A 19,754-nucleotide genomic window follows, 5' to 3' on the forward strand; every position below is an offset into this window, starting at 1 on the left:
CTGGATGATAGATGGCAACAATAATGCTGAGTGTTGAGATCATTGTACTCTGAAAATTTTAAGATTGGTTCAACAAATGCAGAATTGTGCTTACATAGGATAAATCATAATTCTGTAGAAATGAATGTAGCCTTTAATATGATCTGGGTTTTTTTTTTGTTTTTTTTAAACTCCACATAGGTATTAGAAGGAAAGCCTATCTACGTTGACTGCTTTGGCAATCTGGTGCCACTAACAAAGAGTGGGCAATATCATATATTCAGTTTTTATGCCTTCAAAGAAAATAGACTTCCACTGTTCGTCAAGGTAATAGAACAACTTCAGTTATAGACTGTGGTTTTATTCAGGACTGACTCTGGGTTTTCAATACACTTGTCTGTCTGGAAGATGTCCATCCTGCAAATTCCCCACCTTCTCATATAAGAAATAATGAAATATTTATTTTGTTGATATGGACAACCACAGACTACTATTGTCTGGGTTAGCTCTACCAGACTTTATCAAATACGGTGGCCCCAAATCTGGATAAAAATGCACTGTCTGTGTACTAATCTGTGGCTATATCACTCTTATCAGTGCATGGCATACTTACAGTAATGTGTTTCAGACTCCAATTTGGTATCTCTTGGAATACTGCTCTCTACCTAATGAGATAAAGGAATAGCTCCAATTAGTCCTTATTTTGTGTTTTTCCTCCTTTGATTGGTCCATTTGCAAGTGCAGTACTCTGTTGTACAGAAATACAATGTGATTTAAGCAAACACTTATGCAAGGCAGCAAGTGTATTTACATAAATTGAGAAAATCTTCTTAATACTCCTGTGTTCCAACTCTGTTATTTGTAGTAACAGATAAACCTCCAGAGCACTGATGCTAACTGTTTTGACTGTGGTTCACCAGAAATACTGGGCGGTACCACAGACAAGTTGCTGAATTGTACTTATCACATATAACTCATCATATAACCACAGATGTAGTTCTTCAACTGTTCTTTAGGTGTTCTTCAACTCTGGGCCCAATCTTGCTCCCACTGAAGGCAATGCAAAACATTCTTTGACTTCAGAGTGAGCAGGAATGAGTCCTTTTCATATTTCAAATTATGCTGCTCATCCACTGCCTTCATAGGGTCTCAAATGGAGGAGCAAGCTCAGTGTGCTAACAGCTGTAGTGAGGCTCTCACCAAAACCCACGTTACCATTATGGAGACCTGCTGGCAATGGATCTGCTGTGCTTACAGTTACTTCTGATAAATGCACTTCTCTCTTTCTGGGGGGAGAGGTTCAGCGGGCTTAAGTTGTATTTTTAAGGTGACTTTTGAAAGTTGTCAGGTCAGTGGCTCTAGAAACAGAAGGTCTCAGTCCCTAGAAAAGCACTTCATCCAAGGATGGCTTTGAAACACATTATCAGAGAACTGTGGGAAAATCTGCTCTGTACTGCCTGTGAAAGTGCCTTGGAGTCTTGGGGTAGTTTTGTATCAAATTATAAATGGTGCTTGGGCTGAGATTGCTAAATCAGGCATTTCATGTTCTTGTTTAAATTAAAAATATTTAATAATCTCTGTCATGTAAAATTAATTCAACTAGTCAACTAGTCATCTGGGGATTACTTGAGAAAGTGAATTTTGGGAACGCATTTACTGTTTTATATAGGTTAGTCATAACCAAGAAACACCTTGTATAATTTTGGATGGACCCTCCCCTCCCCGTTGGTGCACTATTGTATGAATTTGTCTTCCTCATTTAGAACTAATTCAGCTGTGTTTATATTAAATTCTGCTGGCTTCACATGATTGTGTCCCATCCTGGATTTTCTAATACAGTCCTGAAAATATGTGATGTGGCTCTGCATCCTGTATATCCAGGTTAATAGAAGCCACATGGCTACATTTAAGACTTATTTTTTATCATTTAGCCTTGGTGATGAAATCAATAATGAGGTATAATTCTTTTATTTGTATGTACTTCCCAAGACTATTTACAGAACCTAAAAACACTTCATATTTGAAGTCCTAAATGTTGCGCGTCTAGTTCTGCCTTACAGATGTACACAGGGATCTTCCAAGATTTACTTCAAAGTCTCAGAACATCTCATGATCTCATATAATTTTGCTTTGTTTCACTGGTTATACAGTGGTCACAATTAAATAACTTGTACCTTTTTTCAGAAATATTCCAGCAGTATTCTCAATTTTAAGTGCATTGAATATGGCTTTAATTGACAAAATATTTTGAAATAGAAGAAAACTTTTTAGTGTGATCTTTGTCACTCTCTCCCTATAACAGCAGCTGAACGATCAATTTCTGTGTTTTGTTATTAATAAATTCAAAGAAGCAGCAACTGATGATAATCAACCTAGGAAGATACAAGTGCACGTATAGATTATGGTTATATTATGTGTGAATTTTTGTAGGTTTTATTTTATAGATTAATTAAAAAATGAGGCTCCACGATGTGTAGATTATTTTGCTGATCTCTCTGTTTTTCACATACTCACATATATTACAAACAGAAACAACACCATAAACATACATCTACATACATGAAGAAGCTTTTTTCTCAGATTTAATCTTTTCCTGGAAATAGTTTTGGCACTTTATATGAAATATAGAGTGCAGCTAAAATACAGATTAAACTTCTATATCTTTGTGCATTAGGTACGAGACACTACTCAAGAACCTTGTGGACGATTATCATTTATGAAGGAGCCAAAATCTACAAGAGGGTTAGTGCATCAAGCCATCTGCAATTTAAATATCACATTGCCACTTTACACAAAGGTAATGTCAACCGTACTGTATCAGATCTTTATAGAAATATTGTCTAGGATCATCAGTGTCACAGCACCACTAGGAAATAGGCATGAGAGCAAAAGATTGTTAAGGACTTATGATTTAGAGTCAAGGGTTTTTGTATTAGTAAAGGAAAAATAAATAGTATCCAAAATCCATCAGTTTTTTTTAATACTGGCACAACAACCCCTGAGACCACAACATGCATATTTGACATAATATTTGATATATCACTTTGGGAGAATATATAGGATTTTGGACCATACTTTGACAGGATTTCAAATTAAATTATTTCCATTCTTCAAGTTTTTAAACGTACCCTCCCTCCTGGTGATGGAATAGTCCAAAAAACATAATCAGGGACATGTGAGAGGTCTGATGTGAAGCCCATTGAAGTTAGTGGAAAGACTCCCATGGGCTTAATTGATTTTGGAATAGGCCTAGGCCAGGGGTGGGCAAACTTTTTGGCCTGAGGGCCACATCTGCATATAGAAATTGTATGGCAGGCCATACAGAGGGGTGGGGGGAAAGGGGTAGGGCTGTGCGGGGGAAGCGGCCGCCACACAGCGCTGCTTGGGACCGGGAGCGGCTCCAGTCAGGGCGCCGCTGGGCCCATGTGGTGGGAGAATGGTGGGGGGGGGGGGGGAAGGGAGCGGCTGTTATGCTCCAGCCAGGGCGCTGTTGGGCCCACATGGTGGAAGTGGGGGTGGGGGCGGGGCTGGAAGGGTGAGTGGCCACTGCCGTGCTGCACAGCTTGTTCCACAACCTTTCTGCGAACCATCGGTTGAGCTGGAGGGCCTGATGAAAAGCTCAGACGGGCTGTAGTTTGCCCACCCCTGGCCTAGGCTAAACTTGGTCTCCATGCGGAAATTATAAAACTAATGACAGTTCTGCACCGTGATAAAACAGAATTGGGAATCACTGAGTAAGCCACTCCCAGTTTTGTCAGAGACTTCCTATGTGATCTCGGGTAAATTGCTTAACCACTCTGTGCCTTAGTGCCTTCTCTATAGAAATGGACTCCCCATTCAAGCCCACTGCTCATTGGGTTTTATAAGGATAAATTTATTAATATCTGTAATGCATATTTAATATTACATTCCTCATATATAAAGTGCCAAAGAAGTTCAAGATATATTTTTATTATTTTATTACCTGGCCAATAAGAGGCTTGAAAATCAACGTATCTTGCTATGGCATTTCCATGTCATTGGCAGAATGATTTCATTGTTTGTTCAGAAGTGAAGTTGCAATAGTTATAAGCTCTAAAAGTTAGTCGTTATAACAGCATCAAAACTATTTCCTAAATAGGATTATAATACAGCAGTAACATTTTCTGCAATCTTTTCAAAGCAGTAAAAAATCTGTGACAGCATTTTTAACAATATCATACTTTGCAACTGCTTTCTAATCAGAACCTCTCAAAGGGCTTATTAATATACTTAGGGAAGGAAAACAGCTGATAGCAAAGGCAAATAGGAAAAAGTTATTGAAAGTAAGTATCTGTTAATGTTTGTAAATAGCATATTTGAGTCCAATCACAGTCCCACTGAAGTCCCTGAGACTTTCTTCATTCATTTTAAGGAGAGCTGGATCAGGCATGATGAGGAATTCACCATGTGCAGAATGCCAGCAAAATTCTATTCTGTCCTATTGGATATGGGTTCTTGTACTTCTCTAATAACCATAGTACTGGAATGCCTTCCACTAATGCATTAAGCCAGACTAACATGTCTTGTGTGGTCCATTTTTTTCTTATCAGATGGGCAACCCTCTGGATTTCACCCTTAATGATTAAACATGATTAGAAGAAAAAAGTCTTCACTAATTCATTATTCTGATATGTGTTGTATATAACATGCTGTGGAAGATGCCTTGTAATAGTCAACCAGAGCACCATATTTTTATGTATATGCTGGCTGTCGCTATCATATGCCTTAAAGCATCTCATAACTTTATTTTTAAAAGGATGTTTCTATTAATTATTTTTAAGTATTTACCCATATTGCCTTAACATACACTGTAGGTAGGAGTTCTATGATGTATGCATACATTCCATAGCAGGATTTAGGACACAGTAGAAGCCTAAGACCCCACAAGCAGCTTTTCTGTTTGTAATTTTCTTGACTCTGTAGCCTTTTCTATTTAAACTGATCCTCTGACATTTTTTACTCGTGACAACTGATTTGCAAAAACTGCTTTCTACATATTCTTGCCTGTTGAATTTTGTCAGAAACAATACTTTTCCTTTCCTTTTCTTCTCAATATTGTGTATTTTTCCTCCTCTATTTTTCCTCTATTGTTGTATGGCATTTTGGGGCTGAAAGGAATCGGAATCAGACCAAGAGCAGGAAGAAGAGGTAATTTTGCTATAATGCCACTTCTTCATGGCTTTGCCATTGCTTATTTCTATTAACAAGAGAAAACTAACATACATCTTGGAAGACTGAATGTTTTGTCCTTTTTTGGACATGTATCATCCACTGATCAGGTGCTACCAAGATTGTCTAACATGGTCCAGTTAAGAGCACCATTACTTATAGCTTAATCCTTTTCAAGTTCCATTTTATGAAGGTCAGTGAAATTCATGATTGCTTGCAAAATGTGTGGGTATAAGAGTGCAAAGGTTTGTTTTATTTTTTTTAAATATAGGGACCATTTTTCTTTGGTATCGCAAAGATTTCAATAAGTTCTTATAGGCTAAAGACTTGAGGCCTGATTCTCTCTCATCTCAGAGCTCTGCTCAGTGCAGAAGAGAAGAGGTGGCATCTGGGTGCTAGTTACACCTCCTTGACACTCTCACAATTTAGGCTATATTTACACTGGCGGTGGCAAATTCGCCGCCGCCAGATCGATCTTTCATGATCGATTGAGCGGTCAGCGAGACCCACTCAAATCGATGAGGAAGTCGACTCAATAAGTCCACCTCCTCAACTAGTGTAGCGCTGAGCCGACGGGAACGCTGGCTCCGTCGGCTCAGCGCAATGTGAACAGCGTGCAGAAGCAGTCAATGGGAGTTACGCAAATTACTCTGCGTAGTTTGCGTAACTCCTGTCGACTGCCGCCGAATCGCACGGTAAGTGTGAACCAGCCCTTAGAGTTCCTACCAGGCTGTAGAGGACTGTAACTGTAAAGGACTATGTGTGCCAGTGGAGGATGGCAAGCAGAGCTCTGCTCTGACACACTTTGGCACAGCCCTTACATGCTCTTATACACAGAGGAGCAGAGGCACATACCCAGCTCCAGCATAGTTACACCCAGAAGAGAGTTCCACTATGCCAGGGAAATTCTTAGTGGGGAATCGAAGACAGATTATGGCCCTTTGTGCCATCTGAATGTAACTCACTCGAGTGCCATCTTAATGTAACTCACTTGAGAATCTGGACCTTGTATGAAGTCCATTGTCCTGTTTATGTATTTCTGAATTGGGTACTAAATCCAGTATAAAGTTATTAACCAAAAATATTATTTCAGGAGGTTCTCAAACTTTTCATCGTTAACAGAGAAATTGTCTGATGGGCCAACAACCCTCATATTTGCGATCATATTATAACCTTCTGGCAATTACAAATATTTCTTAGGCCCTGATCCTTACATTAGAGAATTATTTATGTATTTTTAGTTGTCTTTTATTGATGTTTACCATCTAGAAGCAGGGAGGAGAGCTAGAACCATGTGACCAGCCCGTTCCATATGGACTATTAACACTTCCTTCATGAACCACAGAACAGAGTTTGGAAACCTCTATTGCAAGAATTTTAGATAATACAATTAATCAGTTTGCCATTTAAAAAAAACTAAGTATTAGGGAGTGGAATGATGATAATGGAACACACCATAAGCCAGATATTCCTCTCCCATTTTAGGTACCTAAATAATTTGACCATATTTTCAGAAGTGCTCAGCACCTGGTAGCTGACAAGTGAAAGTATGGCCGTATTTTTACAGTGCCTAAATGGCAGCTGAGCTCCTTTGAAAATCTGTCTCCATTAATCTATCTCATCTGATATCCTGCTTCTGTTAGTTGCTGATACATATAGGAGTTACAACTCCCTTCCCAACACCCAACAAGGTTAGACCCTGAGGCATTAGGCTAATTATTTCAGTTTTTAAAATGACCTGCCTGGGCCAATATCCCAACATAGAATTAAAATAGTTTTCATTGATTCATCATTATGTGGACATAGAAGAACACTTGGGAAATGATTGTGAGATTAATTGTCCAAAAATTAGACCAATTTTAGAGAGTCAGTAATTCCCTCAGTATGTCTGTGGGATTTCCACTAGCAGTGCAGTAATTACAAAAGGACACTGGCATTAAAATGGTTGCTTACATTAATCTATAGTTGTTCACTTAAGGTTTACCAATAGTAATGTGACGTACAAGTGATCATAAGGCAGGTATGTATCGCTATATGTAACAATGTATTTCTGTTCTGATCACTGTCTTGTAAAGCAAGAGATAAAAGAGAAAGATAATATTTTGGGGCAACATTTTGCATTTATCCGCATACAGAACTCTTATTGGCAGAAATGGGAATTCTTCACGCTTACTGAAGACAATCTGTGGGCCCCAGTGTTATATGCAATATGGTTTCAGCATTACCCAATTCCATTCTCTCCATTCATCCTACCAATAGAGTCTCAGGGTTAAATGTTCTGAGTGTAGTCCCTAATTTTGCTCACACAATTTTGGATGTGAGAGTCTCTTATCTGTGCAAAAATAATAGTGCTGGCAGAGTTACACACCAACACACCAGTGTGATATTGTAACCATTTCACTTTATCTGTGTTCTCTTTCAGGTTGACATGACCTCAGAAAAAAGTAAGATTTTTAAAAAAAATTATAATTGTTTGTATGAAAGCTGGTTAAGAATAAAGAAAAGCATGAAAGAGAGTGCAAGCTCTAATTGACATTACTAATAATTATAATAGTTTTAAAACGTAATAGTAAGCAATATAATAAGGAATGCAGCTATTCAATTAAATACATTATTTAACTTATAAATTTATAAGTAATAATATCAAGACAATTTATCTAAGCATTCACTTTCCTTCAACATCCCTAGTAATCCTGCTATTGCTGTTATGCTTGTATAAATACCCATCCCTCTATTTTTATGTTTTTGTTTGTGTGTTGGCATAATATTGTCACCTCATTTTTATCACAGAAATGACAGTATCACTTTTTAATAAAAGCATCATTAAACTTCCCAGTATACTTCATTAAACTGATTTCAAGAAACACAGGCATGTATAAAAGTGATACTGTCCAAAGTAATCAGACTGTGTAATCCCCATTACTGTGGTGAAATATGATTGGGATATATGGATTTGCTTAGATACCCACCTTATATAGTGGAGCCTTACAGTTAATAGTTGTAGCAATAGGGATTAATAGTAGACTAATGAGAATGGACTGACTCCTAACCTATAACAAAAAATACTCTGCCAAAAGTCTCCTTTTAATGAAGGTGCAAACCCAGACAAACTTATCTGCTCAGTTTGAACAATCCTGTGATGAGAGCTGAGAGCTTTCTCATGCAGTGATTTTTCTTACTAAGTGCATTTGGGGGAAAAAATTAGTTTGGACTTGTTTTAGGGTTGCAGCCATCTTTAAAAGTGAATACAACAATACAGAAGACAAATTTCATTTCTTCATATTGTCTTTTGAAATTGTGCTATTTATCCCTGTGGCACTACATACCACATTAGAACTAGTTATTTTTAGCACCAAAATCTGGAGAAATCAATCTTTCTGAATTCCCTTTTTTTAAACATTTATTTAGTTAGTGCATAGTGTCCATTGCACAATGAACTCCTTTCTAGTGCAAGGTTTTAAAATAACCATGGTTATTTTCTCAATGCCAAACCAATCTTTTGTCTTTTGGGGGTGCATAACCAAGGCCCTGACCCTGCCATAAGGTCAGACTCCTGTGCCCAGGTAGATTTTGTATTGAAGTTAGTGGGGTTTCCATGCAGGCGCAGAGTACGTTGCAAGTACGTTGTACTTTGTCTTTATTTACTAGATTAAAATGTTACTAGACAGAAATGAAGCGTTTGGAAATCCTAACTTAAAGGATTTAAAAAACAAAAAACAAGAAAAAATCCATCCCTGATGCACCAACCCTCTTCTTTTGTTGCTGAAACGGAGCGTTTTTCATTAGAACAAATAAGCTTTTCAAAGATGGGATTATAGATACTCCACATGGATAAAAAGGGTCCATACTACCAAATCACATTGGACAGTTGAAGGCTTAAGGCCTATATTTCCCATTAACTGATAATTTGTCAAGTATAATGGGGAGTGCGAGATATTGAAATGGACTCGAACGTCTCTAAGCAGTTCTGAAGATTTCACAAGTTTCCACTTATTTCCCATCAAACCTTAATTGCTCTATTAGCCCTCTTGTTTACCATATTGGGCATTTGGTAGTATTATAAAACAACACAGAGATGAACTGTTAGTCTGGGAAACATGAACATCCAGTTTACTGTGCCTCGTTCCCCAGTGGAGGATTACTCAGACTTCATGAAATACAAAAATAATTATAACAGAATCAATATTTTTTTAAACAAATGCCAATATTTGATTGCACAGCATCTTTAAGATAGTTTTATTGCTTTCTCAGTTGATACAGAATGATGAAGAAAAATATTACTCTTAGTATATTGTAATATTTTTGAAAGCAAGAAAAATTCATTTAATTAAAAATGAATAACAGGAGAGTTCTGGACATAATAGACATTAATCCTGTACTATTTTATTCAGTCAGATGCCGATTTCTTAATAATCTATGTTCGAATAGGCCCTGTCACAAAATATTCTCCACAAACAACTATGCCATATCCTGAGCTGCCTACAATCCAATACTTTGTATATTGGTTGTGCAGAATAGCTATTACTTCACCACAGTATGTTGTGTTTTATTTTCATGTATTTTAATTTATAACCATTCTCCACCTAGTGCTTTTAAGTAAGACTACATACCCAACACCTTTGCTTTGCATGGAAATAACTTGGCTTACATAAATTGTATGTGTGTCCAGTGTGAATGTCTGTGATTTTTAGTTGCCATACATTACATTTTTTGAAACCTTTAATTCATATTTAAGTTGATTCATGATTATTTTTCTTTTCCTTTTTTTTTTTGTCTTTTTTTTTTTTTTATCCTCAATCTATGTTACTTGTCAATGAGGATGTTCCAAGGAAAGGATCATACCTCTTGAAGCAAAAGAATGTTTGTTTCATTGTTTAGGTGTGAGATCCCCTTAGATGAAATGCCAGTTTACAGCTGATTCAGATTTCTATATATTTGATCAGACTTTAGATTCTTGCAGAATTAAATACACACAAATACAGAAGTTTTTATTTTTATCATTAAGAAAAACAAATGTGTACTTCTACCCAAATGTCCTTCTGACAGTTTGCTACCACTGGCTTTCTCTTAGAGGAAATCGACTTTCAACCAATTCTAATGGGTTTTCCATTTATTTGCTTGCTTTTTATTTTATTTTATTTATTTATTTTTGCTTTTTTCTTGTTTATCTTTATTTGAACATTGATCTATAACATCTGAACAATCTTGAGATGTCTATCTGTGTAATTTCACTGTGTTCCCACATTGTTTTTTATTTTTAATTTTTGTTATTGTAATTTTTTATGTTGTCCTGATTATTTGTTTTTTTTTAAGCTTTGGTGGTGTTGTATGTGTGGATGTGCTATAGTGGGAAAATTAAGCAAGTTATTTCCTGCCCATTTTCCTTTTCAGTTTTTTCCTGTTAGCTTTGCTTTGCTCTTGTATCCTCAGATCTTGTGGATCCACCATTCCCAGCCCATTTTGTTGACCTTCCTACCAATGCAACCAAAGACTGTCATTTTCAGTCCTGATTACATTTTTCAATCTCTATTTTTGATTTCCATTTTACTTTCAATGTTTTTCATTCACATCAAAGATGATGATGAGACAGAATCTACAGAAACATCTATCCTGAAAAGCCACCTGGTTAATGAAGTCCCAGTACTAGCCAGTCCAGACTTGCTATCTGAAGTTTCTGAGATGAAACAAGATTTGATCAAAATGACTGCCATCTTGACAACTGATCCTTCAGATCAGTCAGGTTCCATTAAGGTGAAAGATCTTGGGAAAGCCACGGAAGAAGAGCCAGGAGAGCCTTTTGAAATTGTTGAAAGAGTGAAAGAGGACTTAGAGAAAGTAAATGAAATTCTCAGAGGTGGAACCTATACAAGAGAAGAGCACATACTGCAGAGGTCCCATTCTGGACGAGAGTTAGTGGAAGAGGAATGGGTTATTGTAAGTGATGAAGAAATTGAAGAGGCCAGACAAAATGCTCCTTTAGAAGCCATTGAACCTGCCTGTATAGAACTTAGGATAGGAAAAGGAACAACAGGGATAAGACAGAGAGACATCACAGGAATGGTAGACTACCTTACCGAGGATTTGAAAACCTATGTGTCTCTTCATGAGGTGCAGCCACAAACTTTCCAGGAAGATTTAGTAGGAGAAAGATTTGAAGCTTCTGTTATAAGTAGGGATTCTGAAAAAGGACAGGACTCTCCAACAGGTGAAACTCAAGGTACACAGGAACAACGCAAATCACCCTTGGAAATTAAAAAACCAATTAGGAGGAAACTAAAAGATAAACAAAGGCAAAAGGAAGGAGAGGGAGAGACACAAAGCAGCGAAGAACAATTGGGACTGAAAAAGTTCAGTTCTGAAGAGTCATTAGATGACGAGCCAGGTTTAACACCTGTAGCTGCTCATGATGTTGGTGCTGTATCCCCTGTAATAGAAGAGACTCCTATTGGCTCAATAAAAGACAAAGTAAAAGCTCTTCAGAAGCGAGTGGAAGATGAACAGAAAATACGTTCAAAACTGCCTGTCAGAATCCAACCAAAAGAAATCACTGGTGAGAGGCCTGTTACAAGGCCAGTGCAAGCTAAAAAAATAGTGCACAAAGTACAGCCACCTGTTTCACCCTCTGCTAAAACAGAAAGACTCGAAGAGACTATGTCAGTGCGGGAGCTGATGAAAGCCTTCCAGTCAGGGCAAGATCCATCCAAGAAAAAATCTGGACTGTTTGAGCACAAATCTATTAAACAAAAGCAGCAGCTCTCTGACAAAGAACCAACTCAGAGAGAAGCAGTTTATTTAGAAAGTGAAACAGGACAGGTACCATCTCCTAGGAGAACAAACATAAAAGATAGCCTGACAGCTAAACAAACTAAGATCCCTAAGGTAGAGAGAGATTCCCAATCTAAAAAAGGAACACAAGCATCTTTTGATTACACTAAAAAGGAAACTGCAGAGAGAGGCCAGGTAAAAGAACAGAGCTATAAAACAACTGAACCTTTCTCTACAGTATTTGATGAAGAAAGTTCCAAAGAGGCAACAGTTGAGCAGGAAAGGACAGCTGATGACCCTCCTGATGACCCTCCCAGCTCCTTAGACACTGACTTCCAGATCAGCCCTGACAGAAAAACCTCGACTGACTTTTCTGATGTCATTAAAGAAGAGCTTGAGAGTAATGACAAGTATCAAGAGTTCCGACACCTTTCAATCACTGAGGAGGGAGAGCTTCACTTAGAGCAAGTACTGACCAGTCCCTTCAGTGTTACCTTCCCATCAGAGTATGTGAAAGATGGCTTCCTACCTGCTCTCTCCTTGCAAAGTGGTGCTTTTGATGACAGCTCAGAAAGCCTTAAACATGAAGGTGTAGCAGATTCTCCTGGTAGCCTGCTTGATGGAACCCCTCAGATCAGCTCTGAGGAAAGTTATAAGCATGAAGGTCTGGCAGAGACTCCAGAAACAAGCCCTGAAAGTCTCTCTTTCTCACCAAAGAAAACTGATGAGGAAATAGGGGAAACAAAAGAATCCACTACAGTGCATAGACCAGCAGAGACATGTTCTCCAAAGGAACTCTCTCCTATGAGAACTGAAAGAGATATTGCTGCAGAACAGCTAATTGCAGATATTGAGGCTATCAAACCTCATTCTGATCATTTATCAGAACAACTACCTTCAGCCTCTGAGGAAGGGGCAGGTAAACTTACAGATAGTAGCTCACCTTCCATTATGAAAGATGTTAGCAGTGCCAAAGAATCCAAAATCACTGAACACACACAATTAACTAAATCTTCTGAAATGTATGACAGCTCATTAGAGAAAGATATGACCTGTGAACATCATGTTGTTCTTAGAAGTCCCCAGGGGTTGGAACTTTCTCTTCCTAGCCATCACATTGAAAGCTTTAGCCCAGTGGCAGATGAATCCCTGGCTATAAGTCATAAAGACTCATTGGAAGCAAGCCCAGTGCTGGAAGATAACTCATCACACAAAACACCTGATTCCCTGGAGCCTAGTCCTATGAAAGAGTCACCATGTCGTGATTCTCTTGAAAGCAGTCCTGTAGAACAAAAAGCAAAGGCTGGCATTCTTATAGGACAGGCTCCCCTTCAGTCTGTACCTACCAGAGCAGAAATGTTCCCAGAGTTGTCATCTATGCGTTCCAGAATTCTCCGCGATCCTGATGGAAGTGCTGAAGATGACAGTTTAGAACAAACATCCCTTATGGAGAGTTCAGGGAAAAGTCCTCTTTCACCTGAAACTCCAAGCTCTGAAGAAATTAGCTATGAAATTACACCCAAAACAGCAGACTCGCAGGCACTGTCAAATATATCCAAGTCAGCCACAATCCCTGAAGTCAGTGAAGAACCAGAGGATGATTCAGAAAATGAACCAAAGAAGAGGTTCACTCCGGAAGAGGAGATGTTTAAAATGGTGACCAAAATCAAAATGTTTGATGAACTGGAACAAGAGGCAAAACAGAAAAGAGAGTATGTAAAGGATAAAAAGCAAGATGAATCTTCTTCAATCCCTGATTCAGGTGTTGTATGTGAAACTGAAGTATCAGAGCCAACAGCCATGGATGAAAAAGATATACCTACAGTAGTGATGTCTGCTGTGGACAATAGGAAGAGTTCTTCCTCTTCTGAAAGTGAGCCAGAATTGACTCAGCTGAAAAAAGAAGCTGACTCAGGCCTCTTAATGGAGCCTGTAATTCGAGTGCAACCTCCTTCACCACATCCATCCAGTGTAGACTCCAGTTCCAGCCCTGAAGAAGCAGGATTTCAACCTATTGACCCCAAACAACATGAATCAGATAAGCTAGCAAAGGAAGAAAAGGAGGAGACTGTGCTTGGTGATAGCTGTAAAGCTTCCACTGAAGAATCAAATATTTTTCACTCTGACACTGGTATCATAGCAGAAACCGATGAATCAAAATGTTATAGTACAGATGAAAGTGAGACAATTAGCCCTAATGGCCCAGTCATACAACTTGATGGTGTTTTCTATCATGCAATTGGTGATGATGCGCAAAAAGAAATTTGGGTTCATCACCTAGCACTACAGCAACACCATACTTCTGAGAAAGAGGCTGATTCAGGTGGAAAGTTAACACATGATGACCTCACTGCTTCAGGGGATGTGTCTGGGAAAGTAGATGGCTCCTTTGGATATGATACTTCTCACAGTTCTGCATCACAAGACAATGCATTGGCTGAAGATGTTTTCCCTGCACACACTGCTTTAGGAAGGGGATGGACAAAATCAAATGAAGATTTTGAGACATCCCAAAGTGTTTCTTATAGTGAGGAGCCTTCCACAGAATATTCATCCCTTACCACTAAAAAGCTTGAATTTGAAAGTTATGCAGCAGATATTGATGAAAGTGGTGCTCCACATATAACAAGCCCATATGAAAATGTTCCTTCTGAACATTTTTTCACTAGCTGTGAAAGTAGCATAGGAACTGATACAAGGGAGATGACAAGTCCATCATCCAGAGATGCTCATTCTGTTGAAGTAGAAATGATTGAGGAAACACTAATGGCAAGTTCTCTAAGCAGACATGTTCCTCCAGGTGAAGATCAAACTTCAGGAGAGATGTACATGGAAATAGAATCAAAACAGGCAATATCAACTTCAGTGCCTTCAGCATCAGACCACACAGCATTAGATCAAACTGCCCTTCAGTATGTAAAGGCTGAAGCTGATAAACTGAGCAGCCAAGTGGTCATCACCAGGACAGATGTGGATTCTGACAGGTGGAGTGAAATACGTGAAGACGATGAAGCTTTTGAGGCTCGGGTGAAAGAAGAAGAACAAAAGATTTTTGGTTTAATGGTGGACAGGCAGTCACAGGGTACAACACCTGATACTACCCCAGCCAGGACACCCACAGAAGAGGGGACACCAACTAGTGAACAAAACCCTTTTCTCTTCCAGGAAGGGAAATTGTTTGAAATGACTCGAAGTGGAGCCATTGACATGACCAAAAGGAACTATGCAGATGAAAGCTTTCACTTTTTCCAAGTGGGGCAGCAGTCTCAAGAAGGACTTTCTTTATTGGAAGAAATGAAAGAGGCTGCAGAGATGGAATCTCCAAAGCTAGAGCGATCACCAGATCCATTTGCACCTTCAGAATCAGATGAAACTGATATACAGGAAAAAGATGCAATTACAACAGTATCACCACTATCTGAGCCTCGTGATAAATCAGAGCAAATGACTAGCACAGGTGTCAGCATGGGCACCACAAAAGCAGAACTTAAATCTAGAATTCCCATTAAAATGGGTATTTCAGCTTCTTCAAAATCACCAAAAAAAGAGACTGCTGTCTCTGAAGCTTCTGAAGAAGATCCCTTCTCCAGAGTGGAAACTGATGGTAAATTTGACAGCAGTCAGGTGCCCTGCCCTATCTCTCCAGAGCAACCTGTGGTAGATGTAGAGTTAGATTTTTCCACAGTCAGTAGGTCTGTGTATTCTGAGCAAGATGATGAGTCCCTGGACTCTTCACCAGAGGAGCAGAGATCTGTGATTGAAATCCCTACTGCTGTCATGGAGAGAAGTGTGCCTTCTTCTGAAAGCAAATCTAAAATTCCTGTAAGAACAACTCCTGCTGCACCACAGTTATTGCAACAATCAGAATATGACATTCCTCCCTCAGATGGCTTTCTGGACAGCTTGCAAGATGAAATAAAGGATGACCAAACAAAACCAAAGTCTAAAATTCCTGTCAAACCAGCTTTCCAAAGAGCCGAGCAACAGTGTACAGACACAGAAACATCTGTCCAGAAGCCAGGGTCACCCAAAGCTCTTGACATGACATGCAAACTATCTACGAAACAAGATAATCGAAGCAAATCTGAATCTGATGCAAATGTTCCAATGGATCCAAAGACTAGGCGTTCCATAAAAGCTAGGAGTTATGCTGAGGTGGAAGCAGAGACTAGAGAGAGTGCAGGTGAGATGAAGCTTGAACTAGAATCAGATGAGGTGACAACAGCAAGACCAAAGATATTTTCATCCAGACTACCAGTTAAAAGCAGGAGCACCACAGCTTCCCACAGTACTGTTAGTCCCACAAAAGAACACAAGGACCATTTTTTTTACATTTACAAAAACTCCATAGAGTTCTTTGAAGAGATTAGTGATGAAGCTTCCAAGCTAGTGGATAGACTAACCCAGTCCGAAAGAGAACAAGAATTAGTTTCAGATGATGAAAGTAGTAGTGCCCTAGAAGTTTCAGTTATTGAAAATATGCCATCCATTGAGACCCAGCAGTCAATTCCCGAAGACATCTTTGACACCAGGCCCATTTGGGACGAGTCCATTGAGACTCAGATTGAGCGTATTCCTGATGAAAATGTCCATGACCGTATTGAAGGTATTTGCCAGCCACTGGGATTCCTAGTGTTACGCATGTCATGAATTTTATAATTTGTGTGTGTATGTGTGTGTGTGTGTGTGTGTGTGATTTGTGCATCATTTTTTTTGAGCTTTCTGTGATTGTTAATGTGTTGTGTAAGCTGTGGTTGTTGTATTTTGTCTGTATTTTATTGTCTGGGAAACAATCTCAAGATTGCATACTGCGAATGCTTATGGAAAGTATTAACACAATAAGCAGAAAATCTTTTTGTAAAAATGTGATATTATTTTGCCTTTAACACAACTGATTCTTCAGGCCATGTGTGTTTTGACTTTTGGTTTTCCTTGGTTCTACATTGACCAACTATTTTTACTAGTGATAGAATATTTTGGCACATAAACAGGCACTGTTATTGAAACGGGAATAGGTGTATTTTGTGGTTTCTTTTCCTTTTGCAGTTTGAGACCTCAGTACTGTTTCACATTTTAAAAATCATTACATTTCCTTTGTTTCTTTATTTGATAGCCAATTTCTTAAGAATGGTCCACACTTCACCAGTAACTTAATATAGTGCACAGTGATGGTGGTGTTTTTTTTCTCCAAGTAATGTTAACTTTAATATAATATTGTTGAGTAGCCTCAAGGAAGATCCAATAGCTAAAACTTAAACACATACATGCATCTGTATTCCTATAACTAACCGTTGAGATGATGGGAAAGCCAAAACTCAAACTCTGCTGGTCTCAAATTGGATGTGGGGATTATACTACTTATTGCTGAAGTAAATAAACACTGACAAGTGGAATCTTGTCTTTCTGGGGCTTTCTTTGTAAATATCCTGGGTTATTCTTTGAACTCAGTTGTAATAACTTTTAATGAAAGAATCAAATAAAATCTATTGCTAAAATACCAAATACAAATGGTAATTTGAAATTCCTTATGACTGAATAACATTTTCTTTAAAATAATAATAATAATATAATATAATAAAATAATTAGGAAGGATCAATTAAAATGAACAAATTGCAGTACATTTTTTACTTCTCTTTGGCATTGACTAAAGAGGGCATGGAAAAACACAGTTCTTGTCCCAGTAGCAGTTTGCCCTCTCTTCTTTTGTTCTAGATATAAGGGGGCTTATTGTTAAATAGAAGCCTAAGAATATTTTTTTTGCCTGAAATGAGTACAGTAGACTTTTACATCCTATTTTGGCATCTACATAAGTAGTCTGATTTTCAAAAATGGTGAGCAACCAAAAGCTCCAGTTTGAAAATCAGGCCTTTTTTGGCACCTAAATAGAGCTGTAGAACCGTAACTTCAGATATCTGTTTTTAAAAACTTAGCAACAGTTTATGGAACTACAGAGCAGTTAGACGAATGCTTTCCTTTCTTGAGATACATGTTTTTTAGCTTCACCTTGACTTGTTCATAGACAACTTGTGGCTGTTCTGTTTGACCTTATTTAGATCAACAGGATGATCAAGGAAGATCAGAGGAAAGACTGGCACACATTGCTGATCATCTTGGATTCAGCTGGACAGGTAAACTGCATGTAATCTCTTTCAGATGACGTATGTTTATTCAGAATTGGGTTTTTCTTTCATTTCCATGCTTCTCCCAAACGTTGTCTTTATTAACGAAAGACTGTTATAGAAATCCTCCCATAGCTTATAGAAACTAGAGTCTTCTTAGGATATTGATGTAATTACAACCTACCAGTAAAGAAAAGGAAGAGTATGGGCCAGATTCTAGGCCCTGTGGCCCCGACAGAAGAAATCTCCCAGCATAAGAATGGCACAGAACCAACATACATAGATCAACATCACTCCTCCTTGCAGCCACCATGTCAGGGTAGGTGGGGGCGTGGCCAGAGCAATTTGTGCTCTGGCCATTCTGGGCTGCAGATCAGCCACAGGCAACTGGGTAAGGCTGCCATAAATGTGAGCAGCCCCTTTTTCCCCCCAGAACTGGTGGCAGAGTTTGGGGGATCAAAGGGGCCATATTTGCAACAGTAATTTTATCTGCAGAAACCCACACCAGGGGGAGACAGATACATTGTTGGTGGACAGGCCAAACAGGTACCGAGTGAAATTAGCAATTCTACTACTGGAAATCAGCTGACCACAAGAATATTTTAAAGAGAATGAGCTGTGCAGAGTTCTCTGTCCTGCGTTTTGTTGCACATAGTCCAGCAAAAACTTTAATCTCAGCTTGCTTTGATATCTACATCCGCAATGAGCTTTGCACCTTTTCTCACTCAGTCATCCACCTTGGCCCTATGCCATACAACCTCACTTTCCATTTCTCATCCTTCTAGCAGTTTTCCCATGAATTTAGAGAATATAATCCTGAGGCACTTCCACAGGGTAGGCAAACTCACCATGCTCCCTGATGGCAGAATTTTGAAGTCTCATTTTGGGCAGTATGAATTCCCGGAAAATAAGTTTCAACAATACGGGTTGAAAAGGAAATTAAATACTGGAGAAAATTTTAAAATCCATCCTATTAACAAAGTGAAATTAATCTTCTGTTACATTTGCATACAGCTGCCCAAGTTAGTATATCACTCATGCATGTGCAAACTTGGCTGTTTATGTCTGTGCTGCATGCACTGATTAGGAGTGCTTGTGTCGATGCAAAGTGCGGTACACCATGAGTAGTTATCTCAGTGTGTCATGCACCGCCGTCTGAAACAATGCCTTTTAGGAACTTTTTGCTATGAGTTGTGGGGTAAAAGTGACTTACCTAGAGATCTCTGGGAGTTAAGGGTAAAGTTCCCAGAATGCAACTTTCTTCATCCCATAGTACCATCCATATCCCATAACTATCATGCTTTTTTTTTTTTTTAAATCCCACAAACCCCTCGGTACTTTTCAGTGTCCACCATCTCTGACAGAAACATGGAGCCTGCAGCCCCCCACACTATTCTCATGAACGTTACAAATACAGGACACATGATTCTCCTGTATTTGCAGACCCACAAGAAATACTGCAACAATAGAGGGCAGTTTGCTGAGTGACATAGCAAAAAACAATTCAAGGTTATGGGTGGTGTTCATAGAGCTGCTGTAGACAGTGAAGCACCACTTCTGGATTCAAGAAACAAGCACCTACTGGTGGGATTGCATCATAATGAAGATTTGAGATGACGAGCAGCAGCTGCAGAACTTTCAGATGCAAAAAGCCACGTTCCTGGGTATTTGTGCTGAGTTCACCCCAGCCCTCCAGTGCA

The 19,754-nt window shown here is 38.8% G+C and overlaps 1 protein-coding gene and 1 long non-coding RNA gene across 6 annotated transcripts in view; one reads left to right on the forward strand and one right to left on the reverse strand.

The window, feature by feature from the left end:
- The window catches only part of ANK2 (ankyrin 2), a 272,410-nt gene that overhangs the window by 224,887 nt on the left and 27,769 nt on the right, over window positions 1–19,754 (forward strand). For 2 of the 5 annotated variants that reach the window (XM_067558653.1, XM_067558655.1), the window contains exons 33-37: window positions 181–306; window positions 2,654–2,776; window positions 5,116–5,148; window positions 7,592–7,613; window positions 17,989–18,063. In XM_067558653.1, coding sequence (XP_067414754.1) covers window positions 181–306; window positions 2,654–2,776; window positions 5,116–5,148; window positions 7,592–7,613; window positions 17,989–18,063 — 379 coding nt within the window. Of the gene's footprint in view, window positions 1–180; window positions 307–2,653; window positions 2,777–5,115; window positions 5,149–7,591; window positions 7,614–10,744; window positions 16,541–17,988; window positions 18,064–19,754 lie in introns of all 5 variants that reach the window. The other 3 variants (XM_067558654.1, XM_067558656.1, XM_067558657.1) reach the window with 2 other exon arrangements.
- Window positions 1–19,754, reverse strand: part of LOC137160218 (uncharacterized) — a 115,648-nt gene that overhangs the window by 21,891 nt on the left and 74,003 nt on the right. The window contains exon 3 of the long non-coding RNA XR_010921812.1: window positions 593–644. This is a non-coding gene — a long non-coding RNA (uncharacterized lncRNA). The remainder of the gene's footprint in view (window positions 1–592; window positions 645–19,754) is intronic.

Source organism: Emydura macquarii, unplaced genomic scaffold, assembly GCF_026122565.2.
Source record: "Emydura macquarii macquarii isolate MOO-44397 ecotype Brisbane River unplaced genomic scaffold, CSIRO-AGI_Emac_v2 contig_2171, whole genome shotgun sequence".
In the NCBI taxonomy this organism is placed as follows: Eukaryota; Metazoa; Chordata; order Testudines; family Chelidae; genus Emydura; species Emydura macquarii.